This window comes from Schistocerca cancellata, chromosome 3 (genome assembly GCF_023864275.1).
Source record: "Schistocerca cancellata isolate TAMUIC-IGC-003103 chromosome 3, iqSchCanc2.1, whole genome shotgun sequence".
Lineage (NCBI taxonomy): Eukaryota > Metazoa > Arthropoda > Insecta > Orthoptera > Acrididae > Schistocerca > Schistocerca cancellata.
The window spans coordinates 414,005,884-414,030,000 of record NC_064628.1 but is presented as its reverse complement, the minus strand read 5'-3'; the positions used below and the strand labels follow the sequence as shown (position 1 = coordinate 414,030,000).

The following is a 24,117-nucleotide window of genomic DNA, read 5'->3' as shown; positions in this document are numbered from 1 at the left end:
CAATTTATTGGTTTGTCCATTTGATATAATGATATTTACATGTGCTTCTGAAGATCAATAAGAGGTCTAATGCTGGTAAGGCATAATAAAATTATAAAAACAATATTATGTAGCCTCTGTCAACTGTGTAACCAAGTTGTTACTGAGATTTTGTTAGTGTGCAGAGCAATGTGTCCAAAATGAGATTTGGAATGTTTACACAATTTTTTTATCAGTTTCCTCTTTGTTATTCATGATCAATATTAGTGTGATGAAAATATAAGGTTTTAAAATAAATAAATATATCGGGAAACTTTGCTTGACTTCCTAGAATAAAAGCAGCACTGCACCGTCAATAGATGCATTAAGAAAAGGTACAGAACTTGGCTATCTTTCTGTCTTGATGACATCTTGATAATTGGGATCCAAGGCCAGGACACCTTATCCTCATTCCTCCACAAACTCAACACCTTCTCTCCCATCTGCTTCACCTGGTTCTCCTCCATGCATCAAGCCACTTTCCTAGATGTCAATCTCCTCCTCTCATGTGGCTCCATTAACACCTCAGTCCACATCAAACCCACCAATCACCCACTGTACCTGCACTTTCACAGCTGGCACCCATTACACATCAAAACATCCATCCCACATAGCCTGGACACCTGAGGTAGATGCATCTGCAGTGATGAGAACCCCCTCACCTCGTATGCTAAAGGCCTCACAAAGGCCTTTGCAGACAGGCAATGCCCTCCAGATGTAATTCACAAACAGATCTCCTGTGCCATATCCTCACACAAACCTGATCCCCACATCCACCCAAGAACCAACCTGAAAGAAGTGCCACCCTTGTTACCCAATACTACCCTGGACTTTAATGGCTGAACCATGTCCATCATCATGCACTGAAATGAGGGACATCTTACACAAGATATTTCCAACCCCTCCCAAAGCAGTGTTCCGCCATCCACCCAAACTCCACAATAGTCTAATTCATCCCTATGTCACTCCCAGTCCCAGCCCCAGTCCCCTGCCACAGGTATCACATCCTTGTAGAAAACCCAGATGCAAGACCTGCCCAGTCCACCTATTCAGCACCAGTTACTGCAGTCCAATCACAGGTTTATCCTACATCATCAGAAACTGGGCTACCTGTGAAAGCAGCCATGTTATATCCAGCCCTGCTGCAATCACTGCACAGCATTTTACACTGATATAGCAACTAAAGAGTCGTCAACTATAATGAATGGCCACCTCCAAACTGTTGCCAAAAACGAGGTGGACAACCCAATGTCACAACATGCAGCAGAGCACATGTAATATTTTTTAATGGCTGCTTCATAACCCATGCCATCTGGATCCTCCTCCTCCTCCTCCTCCTCCTCCACCACCACCACCACCACCACCACCAACAACAACAACAACAACAACAACAACTCCTTTTCTGAGCTGTGCTTACCTGACTCCACCCCATACCAGGAAAGAGCTGGCTGTTGGCTGAGCATAATGTGGAGAGACAGGCATGTGCATGCAGTTCTTTTGTGTTAGAATAAAAGAAGGAAAAATTGAAATCTTTGTGACTTAAAGAGTAAGTACAATGTATTTTACGAAAACTGTTATCTTGCTTCACATTTCTTGCATTGTCAAGCAATTAAAAGCAGATGGAAATGTGTAAGAATTTGTCCATCAATCAACTGTTACCGAATTTATTTACCAAATATGAAATGTGTCTTTGCAGTTATATGTGAGATCATTTTGTGTTTAGAGACATCACTGAGTCTCTATTTCCAGGGAAGATGGGGAATACAGCAAGTGCCTTATGTACAAGGATGTCTGGCAGGGAAATGAAACAGTTCCCTGTATGCATGGATGGGATTATGATGGCTCTTGGTTTTCGGCCACTGTTACTTCCCAGGAGAACTGGGTGTGTGAGAAGGATATGTATCCAAATATGGTATTCTCAGTGAGCCTGTTCATTTCAATTGTATTTGGAGTTCTGCTCTTCTATGGTGGTGACAGGTGAGTAATGCTGAATCAGATGTTCAGAATTTATTGAATCAAGTTGACAAACCTAAATTTATGTTGCGCACATAAAGAAATATAGTATATCACATGTTTATTATACTTGATGGAGCTGAAATTACTCTTCAATCACAGTGTTCATTACACAATATTTGTTGACTCCAATCAATTTTATTGCTATTCTAATCTCTCCAAACAAATCTGTTGAGAAATCAACATAAAATAAGTACATTACAAGGATGAAAGTGGAAAGTGGAAACAATATAGATGGTCTCACAGAAATTCAGTTTGGTAATATAAAGGAATTTTTGGAGACATGGTTGGAAGGCAAAGCTCTCATGTCTTTATCATTTTACTTTTAACTGTTTGCAGAGTTCTTATAACTCTACTGCCCATTGAATCATCCTGCTAGACAATCCTATCATCCTGAGGCTGTGATCACGGGGTCTGGGGTGAATGTAATGTTCATGAATGAATACTTAAAATTCATTCTCACATCAATCATGTGATGGTTGATGTGAGAATGAAATTTAACTAGTCATTCATGAACACCTTCTGTATGTTTTATTTCTGAGAGAATATTCCCTACATCAGTTTCTTCCAAGGCTGTCCTCTAGTACACAGGCACTTGTCAGTGCCCATCGGCTTCCCCAAAGGCTGGCACCAGCAGTGTGTGTTACCTGCCAGATAGCTCTATTGCACATGTTCTACAGATGTGTGAACCACTTGGAAACCCCTGCCAGTGGGCTGTACCATCACATAGGTTACAGCATAGCTGGCTGCCTGTGCATCAGCTCTTTGGCCACCCCTGGAAAGTGTTGCTCACAGTTGCCTAGTTGCTCACAGACTGATGGTTGAGATGGAACAGCTTGTACTAGACTATAAATCTGCCCCTATAGTCTGTGAGATGAATGATTGGTATTGACAGTTGAGGCAGGCAGATGGCAATGTTGCCAAATGTCACTTACAGCACTCCATGCCCAGTCTTTACTTGTATGCATTCTCTAACAGCAGAAAGAAAAGCATCCATGCTGGTCATATTAGTATGCGTAAATTTAGAATTCCTACTTGTAATATACACTACGTGATCAAAAGTATCTGGACACCTGGCTGAAAATGAGTTAAGAGCTTGTGGCGTCCTCCATTGGTAATGCTGGAACTCAGTATGATGTTGGCCCACCCTTAGCTTCGATGACAGCTTCCACTCTCACAGGCAAACATTCGATCAGGTGCTGGAAGGTTTCTTGGGGAGTGACAGCCCACTCTTCACAGATCACTGCACTGAGGAGAGGTATCAATGTCAGTCAGTGAGGCCTGGCATGAAGTTGGCATTCCAAAACATCGCAAAGGTGTTCTATAGGATTCAGGTCAGGACTCTGTGCAGGCCAGTCCATTACAGGGATGTTATTGTCATGTAACCACTCTGCCACAGGCCGTGCGTTATGAGCATGTGCTCGATCATGATGAAAGGTGCAATCACCATCCCCGAACTGCTCTTCAACAGTGGGAAGCAAGAAGGTGCTTAAAACATCAATGTAGGCCTGGGCTGTGATAGTGCCATGCAAAACAACAAGTGGTGGAAGCCCCCTCCATGAAAAGCATGACCACACCATAACATGACCGCCTCCAAATTTTATTGTTGGCACTAAACACACTGGAAGATAATGTTCACCTGCCATCTGATCACCACATGGTGATTTGTCATTCCTCACAATGTTTTTCCACTGTTAAATTGTCCAATGTTTACACTCCTTATACCAAGTGAGGCATTGTTTGGTATTTACTGGTGTGATGTGTGGCTTATGAGCAGCCGCTTGACCATGAAATTCAAATTTTCTCACCTCCCGCCTAACTGTCACAGTTCTTACAGTGGCTCCTGGTGCAGTTGTAATTCCTGTGCGATGGTCTGGATGGATGTCTTCCTATTACACATTACGACCCTCTTCAACTGTCGGCAGTCTGTCAGTCAAAAGACAAGGTTGGCCTGTACACTTTTGTGCTGTAGGTGTCCCTTCACATTTCCACTTCACTATCACATTGGAAACATTGAACCTAGGGATGTTTAGGAGTGTGGAAATCTCACATACAGATGTATGACAAAAGTGACACCCAATCACCTGACCATGTTTGAAGTCTGTGAGTTCCGCAGAGCACCTTATTCTGCTCTCTCACAGTGTCTGACTACTGAGGTTGCTGATATGGAGTACCTGGCAGTAAGTGGCAACACAATGCACCTAATATGAAAAACACGTTTTTTTTGGGATGCCCAGATGCTTTTGATCACATAGTGTATATAATCTCAAAAAAAGTGGAAAGAATTGTTTAGTATCTAATATGCTGAAGCATCATAGTTATTGGTCAAACTTCCCAATATAAATGAAAACTATTTCCTCAAATCATTGAAAATTGGCAGTTCTTTTTTCTGTTGTTAAATATTAGCAATATTAATTAGTTTTACATTGACCAACTGAATAATTTCACAGTATATTAACAGTTACAATATGAAGACAGTACTCGCAATATGATGATAGGTCGATGGCATGCTCACTCCTCACATTCTTGAGTGAGTGTGTTGTAGTTCTGCTAATGGAAAAACAACACACTTGTTACTGTCAGAATCAGATTTATAATAGTCTCCTTCAACACTGCTTGAACTATCACGGTTTCCTCCCAGGTGCATAATTAAATTTTCTGTACATTTTTCCACAATGCCTTTATTTTTGGCTGCCCCGCTGTTGACACTTGCAATACTCTTCATACTTTTTGCCCATATCTCACTTGTCACTAGATTGAGAGCTGCTACAAGATTATTTCCAATTTCAGAGAGCATGAGTATTACTGTTTGCTACAACATAATTTTTTATTTGTGTCCATATCCCTTCAGTGGCACTGAAATGAGAATGGTACACAGGAAGCTGAAGAGTTTCATGCCCTTGCCTTTTGGTACTCTCATCAATTACATATGTCAGAAATTGTGATTTCTTTTGTGCCACAATTTCAAGTAATTTCTCGTTGTTCTTGCAACTGAATAATACCTTTTTTACTTAAGTTGGTGACCTGTTGTGAACAATGGAATGATATGGGGCATTGCCCCTGACGATCACTGATGGACTTTTCAGATTTGTCATCAGCAATGTACCCCCTGTGGGTCCAGGGCTAGAATAGACCCGAGGTATCACTGCCTGTTGTAAAAGGTGACTAAAAGTAGTCTCACACTTTTCAGCCCTATAAGTTCAGGTCCCATAAAATGTCTTCATGCACTTCCAATGGCACATGTCAGGACTGTGGACATCCACTGCATCCAGATACTCCGTGTGTGCCTCCTCCCACTTGTATAAACTACAGAGAGCTGCACTCCCCCTCCTCGCCAGACTGCACAGTACTCCAAAAGGAGCAGAAAATCATGGAGTCAAGACCCTGGACCGTTTGACTTACCAAGAGGCTAAATGTAAATTTGAACAATTACACTCCATTCGGTTGATGTCCACATACGTTGCAGCTACATTACCATCGCCATCACAAGTACCAGTCGTACCACACACTATGCTATGAACAGTGGGCCCTCTGGGCCTCCAGAATACATCTGCCCTCTTGGTAGGGGGAAAATCTCCTTCTGTTGCTCTGAAAGTACCTACTTTGCCTACTTTGGGAGTAAGCCCCCCCCCCTCCTCCCTCCAAATGCAGTGGACATTGGTCCCCTCCTCCCAGCTGGAGAAGCAACAGCCGCCTCCAGCTCCTCTCATGCAGAAGGAGTCCTTTGGGACCCTCTCTTCCAAGGTCTCCACTAATACCACAGCAACCACTCGTCAGTGGCTAAAGGAGCCAGAAGCTGCTGGATTAAGAGCTTCATTGTCTTTCTCCTTGCCAGAGGCTACTTCAGAGAAGTCCTCACAGCAAGCCCCTAAAGAGAAGCGAGAGGGCAAGCAAACAAATAAGTCAGCTAAGAAAAAGGACCCTTCGGTGGCCCCAACACCAACACTCCCTTCCAATTTTGCACCTGCGGATGAGGTGGAGATCTCAACGTCCATTGAGGACCTGGATCTCACTGATGCTTCATTCACAATAGGAATGGATACAAGTACCCAATCAGTGGTAGCAGGTGACCCTGAGGTGTAACCTGCCTCCTTGCATGCTTCATGCCTTTCCAGCATTACGATAACATCCTCCTCCAGTGAAATTGCAGTGTTTTTTTGCACCACCTGGCTGAGCTGTGGCAACTGTTAAGCTTTACACCTGCTTTCTGCATTGCCCTCCAGGACACCTGGTTCCCAGCAATGCAGACCCCTGTGACTATAATAGAGTGTCAGATGGAATTTGTGTCTGTCCTTAACTCACTATGCAGTGAACCTGTGCCCCTTCAAACCCCTCTTGAAGCTGTGGCTGTCAAAATAAGGACGACACAGGAAATAACTGTCTGCAACATTAATCTTCCTCCAGATGGTGCAGTACCACTGAACGCATTGGCTGCATTGATTCATCAACTCCCTAAACCTTATCTACTTTTGGGAGATTTTAATGCCGATAACCCCTTGTGGGGTGGCACTGTGCTTACTGGCTGAGGTAGAGATGTCGAAACTTTACTGTCTCAATTTGACCTCTGCCTCTTAAATACTGGGGCCCACACACATTTCAGTGTGGCTCATGGCACTTACTCAGCCATTGATTTATCCCTGTGGATGCCAGGACTTCTCCCATCTGTCCACTGGAGAGCCCGCGATGACTTGTGTGGTAGTGACCATTTTCCCATCTTCCTGTCACTCCTCCAGCACCATTCCCCCAGATATCTACCAAGATGGGCTTTAAACAAGGCAGACTGGGAAGTTTTCATCTCTGCTGTCACCACTGAATCTCTCCCACATGGTACCATCAATGTGGTAGTTGAGCAGGTCACTAGAATGCTCCTGACTGCAGCAGAAAGCATGATCCCTTGTTCTGTAGGGTGCCCCCAGTGGAAGTCAGTACCTTGATGGTCACCGGAAATTGCTGAGGCCGTTAAAGAGTGTCAGCAATCTCTACAGCAACATAAGCAGCACCCTTCCCTAGAGCAACTAATAGCTTTTAAACGGCTCTGTGCCCCCGTTCACTAGCTTATAAAAAGATGGAAACAGGCTTGTTGGGAGAGGTACGTCTCGACCATTGGTTGCCATACTTCATCTTCCCAAGTCTGGATGAAGATCAGACATGTTTGTGGGTACCAGACCCTGACAGGTGTTACTGGCATTAACATCAATGGCTTGTTATCTACCAACACAAACACAATTGCTGAGCACTTAGATGAGCACTATGCTCGAGCCTCCGCATCAGAGAATTAGCCTCCAGCATTTCGCACTCTCAAATGGCAGATGGAAAGGAAAGTCTTCTCATTCACTGAACATTACAGTGAACTCTGTAGTGCACCATTTATAGAGTGGGAGCTCCTCAGCGTCCTTGCACATTGCCATGACACAGCTCCTCAGCCAGTTTGGATCCACAGTCAGAAGATCAAACATCTTTCGTCTGACTACAAGCGACATCTCCTCATCATCTTCAACCAGATGTGGTACGTTGGCATCTTTCCATCGCAATCATGGGAGAGCACCATCATTCCAGTGCTCGAACCTGCTTGATGTGGATAGCTATTGGCCCATCAGCCTCACTGACGTTCTTTGTAAGCTGTTAGAACATATGGTAAGTCAGCGGTTGTGTTGGGTCCAGGAGTCATGTGGCCTACTGTCTCTGTGCCAGGGCAGTTTCCGCTAGGGTTGCTCTACCATTGATAATATAGTTTTCCTCGAGTCTGCCATAGAGACAGCCTTTTCCAGACTCCAACACCTAGTTGATGTCTTTTTTTTCCAAAAATTTCCTATTGCTCTGTACTTTCCTTGTTCAAGTTGATGCCTCCCATAGTTCCCCCCCCCCCCTCCCCTCCCCTCCCCTCCCCCATATCCAGGAGAATGAGGTCCTGCAGCACTCTGTATTGAGTGTATTTATATTTGTTGTGGCCATTAAAGGTCTAGCAGCAGCTGTCGGGCCATCTGTATGTAGAAGACTTTTGCATTTTGTATTGCTCCTCCAGTAATGGTGTTACCAAGTGGCACCTACAGGAAGCCGTCCACAAGGTGCAGTCATGGGCTCTAGCCCAGGCTTCCAGTTTTCAGCCATGAAGTCGTATGTCATGCACTTCTGTTGGCGTTACACTGTTCATCTGGAACCAGAACTTTACCTTAATGATGATCCACTCACTGTAGTGGAGACATATCGATTCTTAGGACTTGTTTTGGCCACCCAATTGATGTGGCTTCATCATCTTCATCATCTTCATCAGGTGAAGCAGGGGTGCTGGCAGCACCTTAATGCCCTCCGCTGCCTGAGCAACACAAACTGGGATGCAGATTGCTCTACACTGCTGCAGCTCTATAGAGCCCTTGTTCAATCCCGCCTTGACTCTGGGAGTCTGGTGTATGGTTCAGCGGCACCCTGAGCATTGTGTTTACTCCACCCAGAGCACCACTGTGGCGTTTGACTGGCACCAGGAGTTTTTAGAAAAAGTCCAATGACCAGTGTCCTGGTGGAGGCAGGAGTCCCTCCATTGAAGATTAGGCATGCACAACCGCTTGCCAGCTATGTTGCACACATTCATAATTCTCCTGAGCATCCGAATTACCATCTCCTTTTGCCATCCACAGCAGTTCATCTACCACATTGGAGGCTCAGGTCAGGGCTTAAGAGTGCAGTTTGCATCCTATCTCTTCTGTGTGGAGTGGAGTCCTTGCCTTTACCACCTATACTCGAGGTCCATTCACGTGTACCTCCATGGTGTACACATAGGCCGAAGCTTCACCTGGACCTTTCACATGGTCCTAAGGACTCAGTTAACCCCCTCGGCTCTCTGCTGTCACTTCCTCTCGATTCTTGATATATACTGGGACCATGAAGTGGTTTACACTTACGGCTCAGTGGCTGATGGTCATGTTGGCTTCGTGTATGTTCATGAAAGACATATTGAACACCACTCCTTGTCAGATGGCTGCAGTGTTTTCACTGCAGAGCTGGCGGTCATTTCTCATGCTCTTGAACACATCCACTCATGCCCTGGTGAGTCGTTTCTTCTCTGTACTGATTCCTTGAGCAGCCTAAAAGCTATCAACCAGAGTTACCCCAGCCATCTTTTGGTAGCGATAATCCAGGAGTCCATCTAAACACCAGAATGGTCCAGTCATTCTGTGGTGTTTGTGTGGACTCCAGGCCGTATCATAATCCCAGGAAATGAATTTTCCAAACATGCTGGCCAAACAGGCTACATGGAAACCGCTTCTGGAGATTGTCACCCCTGTAACTGACCTGCTATCATTATTATGCCGCAAGATTTTTCAGCTTTGGGAGACGGTATGGCATAATCTTAGTATGCACAACAAACTGCGTGCCCTTGAGACTCTGAATGTGTGGAAGACCTTCATGCTGGCCTCTCACAGGGACTCTGTGGTTCTGTGCCAGCCCCACATTGGCCCTATGCGGCTAACACATGGCTACCTCCTCCGTTACGATGACCCACCTTGGTGTCACTGTGACTCATGTAAGACTGTCATCCACATCTTGCTGGAATGTCCTCTTTTAGCTGCTCTGTGGCAGACTTTCACCTTCCCAGCACCCTACCTTCAGTGCTGGGTAACAATGCCTCAATAACAGATATAGTTTTACGTTCTATTCGTGAGTGGGTTTTTATTGTACCATCTAAGGGTGGCCTCTCTGAGGTCACCACCCTCCCTCCATATGAACTCTGTTGCACTTTCTTTGCATTTGTTTGCCTTGGTGGTTGACTTCTCCCTACATGTGTTCATCTTGCCTTGTCTTTTTGGGGTGGACATTTTAATGTGCTGCAGAGTGGCTGGCTCATCCTCTTTTTATTATTGTGATAACCCAGCCCAGATCATATGCTCTATGGTTTTAATACCCTCCTCTACTTTTCCTTGTGGTGTATGTTTTCCCCATTTTTTGTTCATTCCATTGAGGTTTTTTTAAAAAAAAGGTGTGGTGTTGGGTGTTTTTGTAGCTTGAACCTTGCTTGCATCAGGAAAAAGGGACTGATGACTCTGTATTTTGGTCCCTTTATACCACAAACCAACCAACCAATCATCAGCAATGTTCTGAACTGATTTTGAAAAACCACACTGTTCATCTCTTTGTGGTAATCAACTGTCTTCCTGAAAGAAAAATTAACAAGCTGTTTGACACATAACCATGCAATGTACCTGCATGTAAAACAGTTATCTGACCTCCTTTTTCAACAGGCACTGCCTTGGTCCCCTCTGGCCTTCCGTCACTCCAGCCTCTGTGTAATGAATGGCTGGCGTTAACCCACATTTCATCTATCCACATACATTTTCGAATTTTCCACCCATGATTCTGCACAGAAATCTGCTCTGCCATGTGACTGCATGTCCTTTCCATCGATATTTTGCGCCTGTTAAACACTGAATAGTTGAAGCCTATGTCTTTCAGCAGTGTATATAATGAAAATAAGCTTCTTTTAAAAAGATGATCTTTCTGGAGTGACATAAGTTCAGTGGGATGTTCTCTTTGCTTATAATAGCCATATGTATGATGATGAAGAATAGCGTCTTTCTGGAAATTGTCCAAAGCTGTCACTTGCTTCTTCCTTGGCCCCTTAGCCTCTGGTGTGTGCAGCCTTTCTGTGCCTCTCTCACCTCAGTCTGTAGTGTACTGTTCTTTTCCTATTGTTACAACAGTGTTCATGCTTATTTTCAATGCTACTGCAGTCCTCTTGACCTTTTTCCTCTTCTTTTGCAAAGTAGTCCCTCACCAAACACAAGAATTTGCAGGCCTGGCTGTGTAGCACACCTTCTTTCCTCTGTTTCACTTCACATGTTTGGGTGGCACTACACACCACACTGGGCATTGCTTTAAAGGAAACAAAAGCAAATAAACAATTACAATAACAAAAATGAAATAAACTATGACCCAAACCATTAATAAAATGACAAAACAACTGCACTGATTGCACATGAGTCACTCACTGGTACATGAGGTTTGCAGAGCAGCAACATGCCCCCTGCTACATGCTAGAGTGCAGTTTGTCATTAGCTGGCTACGTGTGTGTGCTAGGCAATGGAGTGATGGTACTGAGCTGTCAGTACCAGACTTGTCTCTCAGACTACAGTAATGGTTGCACTATGCATCATTTCTCACATAGTAGGCTGACATCCATATGTGTTGAGCAACAGAGGACTTGATTTACTGCAGAAGATTGCCTGTTGCCGAACATTAAAACTCTAGCTTACTTTCAAACAAATTCACTTTTGTTCCCTTCTAATTACCTTCAGAGACAATTCTCACAGCTCTTTAATTGAAAAATCAATAGCTTGTTGAGATTTGCTTTGCTGGATTTTCCTCAAATTTCAGTTAGGTATGTAGAAAATAAGGGATGGTATGGAGAATTGAAGACAACAGACCATTGACAAAATGTTCTAATAATATTGATTGCCAATATTTATTCTCACATAGCTTAAGTGTTTATGAGGCAACGTGCAAGTTGCATTTTAGACTGCTTTGAATAGTTTAATCAAGAAGCTTAGTGTAAAACTCTTAGATGAAAACATATTCAAAAGTTTGCTATGTCAAATAGAACCAGTAAATTTGTACCATTTTCAGGATATTAAAGAATAATTACACATAATAACTTCAGTGCCTAATTTGTGTACATATTTACTACTTTCACTGTTGCCATTTATGTTACTGTTTTAAATGTAATAACTTTACATTCAACCAATTTGTGAAAACTGTATTACATGTGTTTTCTTACGGGCACTGTAGACAGTGCCACCAAATTACAGCAGAATACAATCAAATGTATATAAACAGGAATTGTGTGCCATGCATTTTCTACATAAAGTCCTAATATACTGCAATGTGTTTTCCTTCATTAATGATCAAATAATCAGCTGTAAAAATCAGCATTAAGGTAAATTCATTGTGTATGAAACATTTATTAAAACCACTTATTTGGTTTACACTTGCTTAGGTTGCTGATCCATCTTGTTAAGTGTGTTTGCTGATCTGTCTTGTTAAGTTAAGTGTGTTTGCTGATCTGTCTTGTTAAGTTAAGTGTGTTTGCTGATCTGTCTTGTTAAGTCAAGTGTGTTTGCTGATCTGTCTTGTTAAGTTAAGTGTGTTTGCTGATCTGTCTTGTTAAGTTAAGTGTGTTTGCTGATCTGTCTTGTTAAGTTAAGTGTGTTTGCTGATCTGTCTTGTTAAGTTAAGTGTGTTTGCTGATCTGTCTTGTTAAGTTAAGTGTGTTTGCTGATCTGTCTTGTTAAGTTAAGTGTGTTTGCTGATCTGTCTTGTTAAGTTAAGTGTGTTTGCTGATCTGTCTTGTTAAGTTAAGTGTGTTTGCTGATCTGTCTTGTTAAGTTAAGTGTGTTTGCTGATCTGTCTTGTTAAGTTAAGTGTGTTTGCTGATCTGTCTTGTTAAGTGTGTTTGCTGATCTGTCTTGTTAAGTGTGTTTGCTGATCTGTCTTGTTAAGTGTGTTTGCTGATCTGTCTTGTTAAGTGTGTTTGCTGATCTGTCTTGTTAAGTGTGTTTGCTGATCTGTCTTGTTAAGTGTGTTTGCTGATCTGTCTTGTTAAAAGTGTGAGTTATATAAAAGTTGATCTTTAACCAGTGACAGCATAAACATGAGAATTTGCTTCATGATGTTGTGTAAAGTCACTTAAAGTTGACTCAAAACTCCAAACAGTCACAGACTATAACATCCTGTTGACATCAAGGTAATCAGAAATGGGGCACAGCCTTGGGTTATGAAAGAATGTGGAAGGAAACTGGCCGTGCACTTTCCAGAGAAATCATTCCAGAATTTCATTACAGCAGTACAATGGCCAGACATGTGTTTGATCTCTTCTCCTCCCGAATATGAGTCCAGTGTCTTAATTGTAGTCAACTGCTTGGTCACAAACTGGAATGTAGCAGCAGCAGTGATGCCTTAAGATACATCCATTTAGGTTGCTCAGTAAATCACTAAGGATCCATCTTTTTCCCTCAGCTTTTTAATGTTTACATTTCATACATGTATTATGTATGTTAACTCAAGATAACAACTAAAACAAAAACAAAAAATGTATCTACTTACATAATGTATAATTAAGATAGTCTGAAGGATATACAGCAGAAGTTGACTGCTGTTTTTTTATCCAGAATTGAGTGGTATAGCAGAAGAGAATGTGAACGGCTAGAAACTAAATCAACAGTAGGTAAATATACCAAAAATGAATTATGAAATGCTGGCCTTAAAATTTTTATGCTAAGAGGTTGCTGAAACATCTAGTGATGTATATTGACATTTGTTGTAGGTGGTTCACATATATAAAGAAACTGGTTCAGAACTGTAAGAAAGTTGTTATACACCTGTCAGAACCACTTTTACAACTTGGAGCCTGCTGTCTAAGAGGAAGATGTATGGTACAGAGCACAACTCTCTCATCACAAAATATTAAGTGAAGTAAATATGTTAACCCAGGAAAATATGTTTATTAGATACAAGTTTAATAAAAATATGCAACTATAGCTTCTGAATACATTCAAGACATCATTTTTAATAGGTCATTAAGGGGAGAGACTTGTAATTTTGAAAGGGAATTTGTAGACACAATGCTGCATGTCAATACAAAAGCTGGATTGACTGAACATTTAAAAAATAAGGTTTCTATGAATACATTAGGAGTAGGAAGTGTATCTGATGATGATGATGCAGACTGAAAAAGATGATGCAGATTGTTAAAGGATATCTTGGTCATGACAGCCTGATATCCAGCAGTAATGGAAAGATTAAGAAATACACTATGAATAGAGATTATCCTATTGGATTCAATGCCAATTCTCCATCTCATGAAGAGCCTTCATTGGAATTGAAACAGGAAACCCAACCCTGTAGCATATTGCATTATCATATTATAGCATTATAATATTATAGCATTATAATATTATAGCATTATAATATTATAGCATTATCATATTATAACATTATGTCAGAGGCTCATGGCTCAGTGTTAAGGTGCCAGACTACAGATACTAAGGCCTGGGGGTCTGATCCTCAATCAGTCCTACGATTTTTGTCAGTCTTTTACCACTTATTTCATGTCTGTCAATGTTTATCAGAATAACACCAGATTATTCCATCGTTGGTTTCTCCAAAAGCCCGTAGGGCAAGTCAGTCTTGGAGTCAGAAGAAAAAGCTGTGCTACCTCAGGTAGAGGTGTACAAACTTGCTTTCAGATTCAGGACAGCTTTACCTATATAAGACAAGAACAACATTACATAGTAATGCATTGGTGAATGTGCAGATTCAAGTAGTAGGAAATGATATAACATATAGAGTACCTAAATAAGTAATATTTGATGAAATGGATACATATGCCAAGATCCCTTCAAATGATTATATATCAGAAGTTAGGAGGACCATTGTGGAGAAATGAATATCGAGTCACTAGTTTACTGTATTTAAAAGAAGAGGTAAAGTATTAAAAATGTTTTTGAATCAATATAGTCTCTCTTCCACAATGTGAAAAGTAAAATCAACAGGCATATAGTACTTTGTCATAATCTTAGACATGATGAGAGAGATGTGTTCTTTTGACATGTTACAGTAAACCAGCAACTGCCAATATTTGTGAAGATGCTGTTATCTTCAGAGACTGTAGACTTTAACATCCATTATTTGATAAAGGCCTCTTCTACATGTCTCTATGCATTATTGTCTTCAGTTATATATGTAGATATTACTTCTACATATTATGTTGTGTTGGACATAACAGAATTGTGAAGAGGCATTTTGAAAATATGAAAACATTCCATCATTTTGTCAGTACCCTTGCCCATAATCAAGTTATGCCTGATTGTTTGTTTCATGTACTTTACTGGGAATGTCACATAATAGCTGCTTATATTTCATGTTCTGCAGATTTGGAAGGAGAAAGCAATACCTTGTGAGTACAGGTATGATAGCAGTTTCCAGAACTATGTTGACTGTTTCTTCATCTGTGTTCCCACTGTACATTTTTTTCTCTGTAATGGCGGAGGCTGCAGGATTGCCTAGCACTGACTCAGCTCTAGCTCTGGGTAAGTCTTCATTGCATCTCTCTCTCTCTCTCTCTCTCTCTCTCTCTCTCTCTCTCTCTCTCTCTCTCTCTCTCTCTCTCTCACTCTCACTCACTTCAGACCCTATGGGTAAATATCACATGTACTGATTTCTTATATTTATAGTAAACAAGACATTCCAAAAGTGATCGTAAATTCTAACACAAAAGTTTTCATGTCACAGTGCAAATGATGTGACTTGAAATAAAAGTTTTTGACACAGTGTCAAAAATAATAATTAACTGTGCATTCTCTCTTGATAGCAGAAAGTAGGTGATATAAGTGTCTATGTCCACTGAATGGAACACCATAACCTGGATTATGTCTTCAAGATAAGGATCAAATAGTAAAATAGTCTGACAGATTACACTGGGGTCACACTCAATACCAAGGATGTTCATGATTAATTGGACACCACTCTCTCAAAGCCCTCTGTGCCACTGCTCTGGCTTATCCTGGAAACCCTCTTTGCTGTGGCTCAGGTGACACCTCCAAATCCTTCCTGGCAGACACTTACCTGTCAGTCTCAGATCATCTCTGCATTGATGCCCAGCTTGAATTCTGGCTCTAATCAGTCTGAGCCCCCAAATATTTCTGTCCTGCCACTCATGCACTACCTACATCTACATCTACATCTACATCTACATGATTACTCTGCAATTCACATTTAAGTGCTTGGCAGAGGGTTCATCGAACCACAATCATACTATCTCTCTACCATTCCACTCCCGAACAGTGCGCGGGAAAAACGAACCACTAAACCTTTCTGTTCGAGCTCTGATTTCTCTTATTTTATTTTGATGATCATTCCTACCTATGTAGGTTGGGCTCAACAAAATATTTTCGCATTCGGAAGAGAAAGTTGGTGACTGAAATTTCATAAATAGATCTCGCTGCAACGAAAAACATCTTTGCTTTAATGACTTCCATCCCAACTCGTATATCATATCTGCCACACTCTCTCCCCATTATGCTATAATACAAAATGAGCTGCCCTTTTTTGCACCCTTTCGATGTCCTCAGTCAATCCCACCTGGTAAGGATCCCACACCGTGCAGCAATATTCTAACAGAGGACGAACGAGTGTAGTGTAAGCCGTCTCTTTAGTGGACTTGTTGCATCTTCTAAGTGTCCTGCCAATGAAACGCAACCTTTGGCTCGACTTCCCCACAATATTATCTATGTCGTCTTTCCAACTGAAGTTGTTTGTAATTTTTACACCCTGGTACGTAGTTGAATTGACAGCCTTGAGAATTGTACTATTTATCAAGTAATCGAATTCCAACGGATTTCTTTTGGAACTCATGTGGATCACCTCACACTTATCGTTATTTAGTGTCAACTGCCACCTGCCACACCATACAGCAATCTTTTCTAAATCGCTTTGCAACTGATACTGGTCTTCGGATGACCTTACTAGACGGTAAATTACAGAATCATCTGTGAACAACCTAAGAGAACTGCTCAGATTGTCACCCAGGTCATTTATATAGGTAATGAACAGCAGAGGTCCCAGGACTCTTCCCTGGGGAACACCTGATATCACTTCAGTTTTATACTCGATGATGTGTCATCTATTACTACGAACTGCGACCTTCCTGACAGGAAATCACGAATCCAGTCGCACAACTGAGATGATACCCCATAGGCCCACAGCTTGATTAGAAGTTGCTTGTGAGGAACGGTGTCAAAAGCTTTCCGGAAATCTAGAAATACGGAATCAACTTGAGATCCCCTGTCAATAGCGGCCATTACTTCGTGCGAATAAACAGCTAGCTGCGTTGCACAAGAACGATGTTTCCTGAAACCATGCTGATTACGTATCAATAGATCATTCCCCTCAAGGTGATTCATTATGTTTGAATACAGTATATGCTCCAAAACCCTACTGCAAACCGACGTCAATGATATAGGTCTGTAGTTCGATAGATTACTCCTACTACCCTTCTTAAACACTGGTGCGACCTGCGCAGTTTTCCAATCTGTAGGTACAGATCTATCGGTGAGCGAGCAGTTGTATATGATTGCTAAGTAGGGAGCTATTGTATCAGTGTAATCTGAAAGAAACTTAATTGGTATACAATCTGGACCTGAAGACTTGCCCGTATCAAGCGATTTGAGTTGCTTCTCAACCCCTAAGGTATCCACTTCTAAGAAACTCATGCTAGCAGCTGTTCGTGTTTCAAATTCTGGAATATTCCATTTGTCTTCCCTGGTGAAGGAATTTCGGAAAACTGCGTTCAATAACTCCGCTTTAGCGGCACAATCGTCGGTAACAGTACCATCAGCACTGTGCAGCGAAGGTATTGACAGCGTCTTGCCGCTTGTGTACTTTACATACGACCAGAATTTCTTCGTATTTTCTACCAAATTTCGAGACAATGTTTCATTGTGGAACCTATTAAAGGCATCTCGCATTGAAGTCCGTGCCAAATTTCATGCGTCTGTAAATTTTAGCCAATCTTCAGGATTTCGCGTTCTTCTGAACTTCACATGCTTTTTCCGTTGCCTCTGCAACAGCGTTTGGGCCTGTTTTGTGTACCATGGGGGATCAGTTCCATCTCTTACCAATTTATGAGGTATGAATCTCTCAATTGCTGTTGCTACTATATCTTTGAATTTGAGCCACATCTCGTCTACATTTGCATAGTCAGTTCGGAAGGAATGGAGATTCTCTCTTAGGAAAGCTTCTAGTGACACTTTATCCGCTTTTTTAAATAAAATTATTTTGCGTTTGTTTCTGGTGGATTTGGAAGAAATGGTATTGAGCCTAGCTACAATGACCTTGTGATCACTAATCCCTGTATCAGTCATGATGCTCTCTATTGGCTCTGGATTGTTTGTGGCTAAGAGGTCAAGTGTGTTTTCGCAACCATTTACAATTTGTGTGGGTTCGTGGACTAACTGCTCGAAATAATTTTCGGAGAAAGCATTTAGGACAATCTCGGAAGATGTTTTCTGCCTACCACCAGTTTTGAACAAGTATTTTTGTCAACATATCGAGGGAAGGTTGAAGTGCCCACCAACTATAACCGTATGAGTGGGGTATTTATTTGTTACGAGACTCAAATTTTCTCTGAACTGTTCAGCAACTATATCATCGGAGTCTGGGGGTTGGTAGAAGGAGCCAATTATTAACTTAGTTCGGCTGTTAAGTATAACCTCCAACCATACCAATTCGCACAGAGTACCTACTTCGACTTCACTACAAGATAAACCACTACTGACAGACACAAACACTCCACCACCAATTCTGCCTAATCTATCATTCCTGAACACCGTCTGAGACTTCATAAAAATTTCTGCAGAACTTATTTCAGGCTTTAGCCAGCTTTCTGTACCTCAAAAAATCTTCCTTGCTACCCTCTCAGTGTTCTCTGCTGTGCCACTCACTGCTACCCTGAAGCCTTTTGTGCTTTTGCTCAGGTGCCAAACCCCTCCCCTAAACCCACCTGCCCTCCACTTGAGAGCTGTCCTCCTAAGATATCTGCACCATCTCTGCTGTTAGACCCATCCAGTCTTTCCTGTGCTGCCTCTCAAGTGATTGCCCAGAGTTTGGCAATCCTGATGCCATCTGCGACATTGCTTTGGCAAAAACTCCCAAAATCCTTGCACCTTTACTCAGGTTGCATTTCCCTTAGAGCCCTCTGTGCCACAGCTTGGACTGCATCCCCTCCTTCCACCCCATCACCCACTAAAGCACTGTGCACTACCCCTGCAGCATTACCATGAAGCACTTCACTTTGTTCCTAGCCCAGCTCCCCTCCCTAAACCCTTTGTGTTGCCACTAGATCTGTGACCCTCTTGAAGCCCTATGTGCCATCATTCAAGCAGTGCTTCACCAAAGCCACCAGCACCATCACTTTGGCACCCCAATTATGATGCAGCTCAGCAAATCCCTGTACACTTCCACTTGAATGACTCCAACCAAGCTTCTCTGCACCACTGTCCTCCTCAAACCAGTCCTCATGACTGCTGCTTGGACTGGGCTCACCTGGAGCCATTTGCACCATTATTTATACATTTCTCCATGAAGCCCTATGTGCCTTGACTTACATGCTGCTCTCTGAAATCATCTGTGTCACCATCCTCAGAATCCCTCTGTTTCACCATCCTCTGAATCTGTTTCCACTGTTACACTCTAAGCCCACTGCACTGCCACAAGCCCACCACTCAGTTGCTGCCCACGTAACCCTCTCTTGCACTGCTAGGGCATGGCATCCCAAAGCCCTTTCACTGTCTTTGGATGTGGCCCCTCAACGCCCTTTGCACCATATCTCAGGCACAGAACCTTGAAACCTGCGTTTAGTTTCTTGGGCACCACTTTTCCTCACCCAGAAGCACTTTGCACCATTGCTCGAGCACTGCAACACCAAGCCCTCTGTGCTCAGGTGCTGGTATGTGCTCACACACCACTGCTGAAGTTGCTACCCACAAAACTTTCTGCACTGGAGATGAAACCCTACTCAACATAGCTTGGTCTGTGCTCCTGCCTCCAGAAGTCACTTGAACTGCTGCTTAGGTGCAGTTCCCCAAAATCCCTCTACCCATTGCCCCCTGCAAATACCAGTGTTCACAGCCAGATTCTTTAGTGCGAAATTATTCCATGCCACTACTCAATCTGTGGCTCCAAAAGCCCTCTCTCTCATTAATCATATGCAGCCCCCACCTAATCCCTCTTCTCTCCACATGTGTTGTCCCCCACAAATCACTACATGTAGTCACTCAGGTACAATCCCCCAGCAGCCCATTGGAATGTGCTCCACCTGATGTGCACTGCTTGCCACTTGATTTGTGTACGTCCTATAGCCTTCCACACTGCCACTGTAATAGTGCCACACAGAGTTCTCTTCAACTCCACTTGAGTGCTGCCCCCTCCCCAAAGCCTCCTTTAATGCTTCTCATACATTGCCTGCTAAAGTTCTGTGTGCTACCTCTTGTGCCCCACCTGCCATAGCTATCTGTAGCACCACTTGCACACCAGCCTCAAAGCTATCATTAGTGTTGCTAAAGTGTTGTTCACACAAAGCCCTCTGTGCCGCCACTCACGGCCTTTGCCTGAGACCTTTTGTGCCACTGCTGTGTGCAGTGCACCCAGCTCTCCCTCCTCCCTCCCCTCCTCCCACCAAAATCCCTCTGTGCAGCCATATTTGGACTGCTCCTCCCAAAACCCTCATCACTGGTTGGTGTACAGAGTTTCGCTTTCCTGCCACTCAAATTACACTACCCTGAAACCTTGTTCAACACAGCTGAGGCACACCTTCTCCCTTTCCCCTCCCTACGAAACCTTCTAAGCTGATACTTTGCTGCTGTCCCTGGAAACGTTCTGTGCTGTCACTTGGGTGTTGCACTCTAAAGTCCTCTGTACTGCTACTCACTGTGCCCATTAAATGCTCAGTGTTGTCACATGAGCTGAATCCCCTGAAACCCACTGCATTGCTGTTTGGGCATAGCTTCCCCAGAAGCACTCTGTGCTGTGGCCAGGTGCAGCCCCCCTTTTCCAAAACCATGTGCCACCTCTTGGGCTGTCTGAAACTGAAGCCCTCTGCACAACTGCTCTGGCTGTCTCTATCTGAAGCTATCTGCAGCAGCATTCAGCTTGTGCCACACCCTCCCACCAAAGTCCCCAGCACTCTCATTCACATGACTCATCGCCCTCCTACCTCCCCCTCTCCCCAATCAAAACAATTTGCATTTCTGCTCGGGTGGCTCCTCCCCCTCCCCCTCCCCCTCCCCCTCTGAGTCTGACTGTTCCACCATTTGAGCAGGACCCTGTTTTGAAGCCATCCATCCTGCTGCTTTATACATCAGTTATCAAATTTCAGGGTAGCTTCTGTAAAACAGAGCAATGTGGAAGCTAAAGGTATTCAAAATGGCAATGGATTACAGAATATACAACCCATGTGTAGTACTTTATATATGTATGACCTGCCTTGTAACATGCTGAAGAAAGTAATAGACTGTATAGTTTACCCACTAACATATTGTATAAACAAGTGTATACTGGAGGGTTTTTTCCCTGGTGACCTTAAACTGTCTAGGGTAGTTCCAGTACATAAAAAAGGAGATAAAAATTCTGACTCAAGTTACAGGCCAATATCCATAGTCCCAGTTTTTTCAAAAGTTCTAGAATGCATAATTTACCAACAATTATCTGTTTACTTTGATAACATAGAATTAATAAGTGGATCACAGTACAGCTTTAGGAAAAACCTGTCAACCATTGATGCCATAGGCAATGTTATTAAATACATCCATCAAGTATTTGAAGATAAATGCTTTGCTCAAGTGACTTTTTGTGACCTAAGCAAAGCCTTTGACTGTGTAGAACATACACTACTACTCGAAAAAATGGACTTTTATGGTGTTAAAGGTAACAGCCTTAAGCTATTAAGATCATATTTACAAAACCGTAAGCAAGCCGTCTGTGTTGGGAAAGAAATGTCCAGTATAGAACAAGTTAAGGTAGGTATTCTGCAGGGATCCATACTGGGACCTTTCCTTTTCCTAATAATGATAAATGACCTACCATCATTTATTAAATCCAGAACAGTACTCTATGCTGATGATACAACATTTCTGAATAGCAGTAATGATCTTAATAGCTTTAAAACATGTGTTACAGAGACAATTGAGCAAGCTTCACTCTGGTTTAAAGCAAATGGGTTCTTGCTTAGTTTAAAAGACAAGTTTCCATCAGATGATCCTAGTTGTGTTAAATTTTTGGGGGTATATTTGGATGATAAACTTTCTTAGAATCCACATGTTAAGTATATTAGTGGTAAATTGTCTAGGGTAATATATTTGTTAAGGCGATTAATGCACTGTGTACCTAAAAATTATGTTAGAGTATCTTACTACTCATTTTTTCCAAAGCATCATATCCTATGGTATTATTTCAAGGGGGAACTCCACTTGTGTGCATGGTATACTATTGGTGCAAAAGAAAGCTATTAGGATAATTACATGCTCACCATACAAGGCTCATTGTAAACCTTTGTTTACTCAACAAAAAATCATGACAGTAATAAACCTATATATTTACTATGTTTTAATCTACACAAAAAGAACTTACCTTAAGTAAAACGCAGGGCAAATATACATTGTTACAGCACTAGAACAAACAGCTGTATCTATATGCCCTACCACAGACTGTCAAAATCAGTTAACAATTATGAACTTATGGGCCACAAATTATTTAACAAACTTCCACAAGCTATACAAAATTTACCAGAGCAACAATACAAACAAACATGTTATGACTCGTTAGTTGTAAAACCATTTTACAATATAAAGGATTTCATGACCTGTGATATTAAACTGTAACGTTAATAACAATTCTGTTCTTTTATAGCATGTACTGTATCGTATTATGTGTATGACTTTGTCTATTGCTGTAATGGCTTAAAGACAATAAAATTTATTATTATTATTATTATTATTATTATCTTTTTGACTTTTTTTTTCTCAGACTTAAGTCTGGTTAAAAATGGAACGTGACGCGGACCTCGGTCAAGCGTGACTTCCTTGTAACTGTATGGTATATGTTATATTGCATTTAGGAACTTTCGGGTAATTGAACATGTATCAATAATTACAGATTTTTGTAGTTGTATATATATGTTTGGATGTAGCTGTATTGCATTGATGTACTGGTGAATATTGTGAGGTATGACTCCTGTAGTTGATAGTATAATTGGGATAATGTCGACTTTATCCTGATGCCACATGTCCTTGACTTCCTCAGCCAGTTGGATGTATTTTTCAATTTTTTCTCCTGTTTTCTTCTGTATATTTGTTGTGTTGGGTATGGATATTTCGATTAGTTGTGTTAATTTCTTCTTTTTATTGGTGAGTATGATGTCAGGTTTGTTATGTGTTGTTGTTTTATCTGTTATAATCGTTCTGTTCCAGTATAATTTGTATTCATCATTCTCCAGTACATTTTGTGGTGCATACTTGTATGTGGGAACGTGTTGTTTTATTAGTTTATGTTTTATGGCAAGTTGTTGATGTATTATTTTTGCTACATTGTCATGTCTTCTGGGGTATTCTGTATTTGCTAGTATTGTACATCCGCTTGTTATGTGATCTACTGTTTCTATTTGTTGTTTGCAAAGTCTGCATTTATCTGTTGTGGTATTGGGATCTTTAATAATATGCTTGCTGTAATATCTGGTGTTTATTGTTTGATCCTGTATTGCGATCATGAATCCTTCCGTCTCACTGTATATATTGCCGTTTCTTAGCCATGTGTTGGATGCGTCTTGATCTATGTGTGGCTGTGTTAGATGATACGGGTGCTTGCCGTGTAGTGTTTTCTTTTTCCAATTTACTTTCTTTGTATCTGTTGATGTTATGTGATCTAAAGGGTTGTAGAAGTGGTTATGAAATTGCAATGGTGTAGCTGATGTATTTATATGAGTGATTGCTTTGTGTATTTTGCTAGTTTCTGCTCGTCCTAGAAAGAATTTTCTTAAATTGTCTACCTGTCCATAATGTAGGTTTTTTTATATCTATAAATCCCCTTCCACCTTCCTTTCTGCTTAATGTGAATCTTTCTGTTGCTGAATGTATGTGATGTATTCTATATTTGTGGCATTGTGATCGTGTAAGTGTATTGAGTGCTTCTAGGTCTGTGTCACTCCATTTCACTACTCCAAATGAGTAGGTCAATACTGGTATAGCATAAGTATTTATAGCTTTTGTCTTGTTTCTTGCTGTCAATTCTGTTTTCAGTATTTGTGTTAGTCTTTGTTTATATTTTTCTTTTAGTTCTTCTTTAATATTTGTATTATCTATTCCTATTTTTCGTCTGTATCCTAGGTATTTATAGGCATCTGTTTTTTCCATCGCTTCTATGCAGTCGCTGTGGTTATCCAATATGTAATCCTCTTGTTTAGTGTGTTTGCCCTTGACTATGCTATTTTTCTTACATTTGTCTGTTCCAAAAGACATATTTATATCATTGCTGAATACTTCTGTTATCTTT

General features: G+C 41.7%; 1 protein-coding gene across 1 annotated transcript in view; it reads left to right on the top strand.

Annotated features, from left to right (window-relative positions):
* Positions 1-1,789: 1,789 nt before the first annotated feature.
* The window catches only part of LOC126175161 (solute carrier family 22 member 7-like), an 89,448-nt gene continuing 67,120 nt past the window's right edge, over positions 1,790-24,117 (top strand). The window contains exons 1-2 of the mRNA XM_049921746.1: positions 1,790-1,995; positions 14,950-15,107. Coding sequence (XP_049777703.1) covers positions 1,796-1,995; positions 14,950-15,107 — 358 coding nt within the window. The 5' untranslated portion in view covers positions 1,790-1,795. The remainder of the gene's footprint in view (positions 1,996-14,949; positions 15,108-24,117) is intronic.